At 55.5% G+C, this 3,351-nt stretch overlaps 1 protein-coding gene across 1 annotated transcript in view; it reads left to right on the top strand.

Annotated features, from left to right (window-relative positions):
* The first annotated feature begins 3,032 nt into the window (after positions 1-3,032).
* The window catches only part of LOC104275497 (acidic phospholipase A2 PLA-2-like), a 1,344-nt gene continuing 1,025 nt past the window's right edge, over positions 3,033-3,351 (top strand). Inside the window, exon 1 of the mRNA XM_009871469.1 lies at positions 3,033-3,069. Coding sequence (XP_009869771.1) covers positions 3,033-3,069 — 37 coding nt within the window. The remainder of the gene's footprint in view (positions 3,070-3,351) is intronic.

The raw sequence follows: 3,351 nt of genomic DNA, 5'->3' as shown, positions 1-3,351 counted from the left end.
TTCCCTCGGCCCGCCCAGAGCAAAACCGTCACCCCCGCTTCAGTACTGGATTTTATTTTATTTTTTAGCCCTGAAGGTTTAAAACCGCCGTGCTGCACCTTCTCCTGAGCCAAGGCAGCAGAACGCGACCGACAGGAGCAAGTTTTCGCCCCGGTGGGTTTCACACACAGCCTCACCCATCACTGAATAAATGTGGGCAAACAGCTGAGACCACCTGAAAAAATAACCCAGAAACAAGACACAACATCATCCACGGACCCACAACAACTCCTCCGGGGCAGGTTCCGAGCTTGCTTTGTGCCGGGACAGCCCGTGGGTGTGCGCTGACGGGGAGGGGGAGTCCTCCCCTCCCTGGGCTATAAACATCGACAGTGCTGACATTTCCATCCCTCCCCGTTAATCCCTTTTTTAAACCTGCGCTAGTTAACCAGATGCTTCTGCCACCCCCAAATGCCCACCGAAGGCAGCAAGAAGCGAGCAATAAATAACTCCAGATAACTTATCGACCCCGCATGGGTGGGGGAAGATTGAGGTGCACCCCGTGCGCTAAAAAAGGCGAAAAATCACTGCCCATCGGCTCGTCCCACCCGCGGGGCGTTCGGCGATACCGCGCCGAGGACACGCGCTCTGCAGATCAAAGCGCAGGGCGGATTCTGGTTTCGATAAGGCCCTGCACAAACCGACAAACCGTCTTCGTTAGCTCCGTAGGAAGGCTGAAAAATGTCGTTTTCCCCACGGGATCATTATTTCCGCAGCGGGTTTTGAAGCCCTTGGGTCTGTGGCTCCATGGACTTGGGTCCAGTTTGGCGTCCTCGCTCTCCTGAGATCCTCCTCGGAGAAGGAGGGCATAAGTGGATTTGGTTAAAGCCACCCGCAGATCCTCAATCTGTGTGACCTCAGCCTTCTGGGCTCTCTTTAGGCCCTCGACTGGCGCCTTTCACCCAGGTTTAGCCAAACCCCACAGCAAAATCCCAGGAGATTGGGAGCGGCTTTCCCCATTCACAGCAGCAAACTGCCCCAAAGGGCGATGCCAAAGCACAGGAGCACGAGCAGTGTGGGTAACAACCACCACGATGGGGAAAAATCTGCTGTAGCGGAAATGTTTTGTGGATGAGGTGTGAAGGGAACGTTTAATCATCAAGGTTTTGAAAGCCAGGGAGGGGAAAGCAGGGGTCTGGGGTGCCCATTGGTTTCTATCGGGCCATTTCGAGGTGGTTTCTCACACTAGAGCGGGGAGGCAGGCGAGCTGCTGCTCCCTGTCCTTTCCTTATCAGGCTTGGATGGCTTTGATTCCATGTGGCAGCAAGAAATAAAAGGTTAGAGGGAAGAAAAACCCAAATGGTGGCCATATCTTCCAGCCTCAGGGGACAGCCAGGAGGGGACATCCCTCCTAGCCAGCAGCTTTGTCGGCTCTCAAGAAATTTAACACGAGGTTTTCTTCTTGAATGCAGCCCCCTGAGCCATTTTCCTGTAATGCCCTGCCTCCAGCCAAATTCCCTTCCCTAGAAGCGTGGTTAATCCCTGATATCACGCGTTTGCGTGTGTGTTTGGTCTCGGTTTTGCAGGGAAGATAGCAGCTTTTGTTTCTTATCTCCGCCGGCTTTCTGCCTCCCTTGTATCTTCATATCGTGTCTCAGTTACATGATTAAATAAACCCTATTCACAAAGCATTCCAAGTCAGGTTTCCATGGCGGCTTTCCAGCCTTCCCCGCTGATGATTTAATTTTGCAGACCCCTTGCTCATCCACTCCCAGAGTCTCCCTGAGGGCAGGACGGGGAAACTACAGACCCATGAAATGAGGCTGCGGCATTCGCTCTCCTCCCCTGCGCCTCCCTTTGCCCTCAGCGTGGAGGCAGGCGTGGAATTTGGGGAGGGCAACTGCAAGGGAAAGACCCAAGAGAAAGTGTCTCTGAGACCCAAGAGAAAGCATCTCTGAGACCCAAGAGAAAGTGTCTCTGAGACCCAAGAGAAAGCGTCTCTGAGACCCAAGAGAAAGCACCTCTAAGACCCAAGAGAAAACGTCTCTAAGACCCAAGAGAAAGTGTCTCTGAGACCCAAGAGAAAGCGTCTCTGAGACCCAAGAGAAAGCACCTCTAAGACCCAAGAGAAAACGTCTCTAAGACCCAAGAGAAAACGTCTCTAAGACCCAAGAGAAAGCATCTCTGAGACCCAAGAGGAAGCATCTCTAAGACCCAAGAGAAGCCACCTCTAAAGCTGGAGGCCATGAACTGGCAAAACCAAGCACCCACTTGAGACGACGCCAAGGTCCAAGTGCTGCTTCTGCAGCTGGAACCCCTCTGTGGTGCCAGCTCTGCTCCTCCTGGGCACAAATCGCTTCTCTCCTGCCTCTCCAGCCACCAAATCCTGGAAGATTTTAAAACCATGACTGAGGCCTTGGCTGGCCTCGCCCAGAAGCTGTGTCAGCCTGAGACGGAGCCGGCTCCGTGCCCTGGCAACACGCAGGAGTGAGGTGATGGAGGGATTCCCCTGCTGCAGGGGCACTCGTGCTTTGTGTGAGAGGGAAGGAGGGAAGGATGGGAACCTTCTCCGGCACGGAGCGGCCTCTCGGTGGGACCTGCTCCGCAACAAGCGGCGCCACCAGCGCAGACAGAGAAGGGGGTGGACCTTGCCGTCCGTATAAAGCGAAGCCGCTAAAGCGGCGGCCTTGGAGCTGCGAGGTCCGGGCGGGGTGAGGAGAGGGGGAGATTTTATTGCCCTGCAATTTCATCAGGCGGCTCGGGGAGTGGCGGTGGGAGCTGCAGGCAGGGACCTTCTCCATCAGCCCCCGGCAGGACAAACACCCTGTCCCCGTGCGCATCCCTGACGAGCACCGTGGCCCAAACCCCGAGCCAAAAAGCCCCGTCAGGAGTCAGGTGCGTGCGCCCAAGTACAGCAATACCTTAGCGGTGACACCACCAGGACTGCCTGGGTGCCCCTGGCACGGGTGTCGGGGGGTCAGCATCTCTCCTACCCCCTGAGTTGCTCCTCATCACCGGCCGTTGTGGCTTCCTCCCTCAGGACCAGCCCAAGGATGAAGAATCTCCTCTTTGCCGTGCTCTTGGCTTGTGGTAAGTGCCCCTGGGCCAGGCTGGGATCCCGTCTATGTGGCAAAAAAGATGTGCAAACCGAATCTTTGTCCACGGTTTGGGTTCTGTTGTTTAAACTTTGCAATTTCTCTCTAATGCTTTGCGCAGCGCTGCTGCAGTCCTGCAGGTTTTTGTGGCGGGGAGGCTTTAGGATGCTCAGATCGATGATTATTTTAAGAGGCCTCGAGCCTGTTGTCCCCTGCTTTCTGCCTGTGCTGAGCCCGGCGCTGGTCCTGGCCACGCGGCGCTGCCGGTTGCAGAACA

Source organism: Apaloderma vittatum, unplaced genomic scaffold (genome assembly GCF_000703405.1).
Source record: "Apaloderma vittatum isolate BGI_N311 unplaced genomic scaffold, ASM70340v1 scaffold25246, whole genome shotgun sequence".
In the NCBI taxonomy this organism is placed as follows: domain Eukaryota; kingdom Metazoa; phylum Chordata; class Aves; order Trogoniformes; family Trogonidae; genus Apaloderma; species Apaloderma vittatum.
The sequence above is the reverse complement of the archived record's forward strand: the minus strand, read 5'-3'. Positions and strand labels throughout refer to the sequence as shown.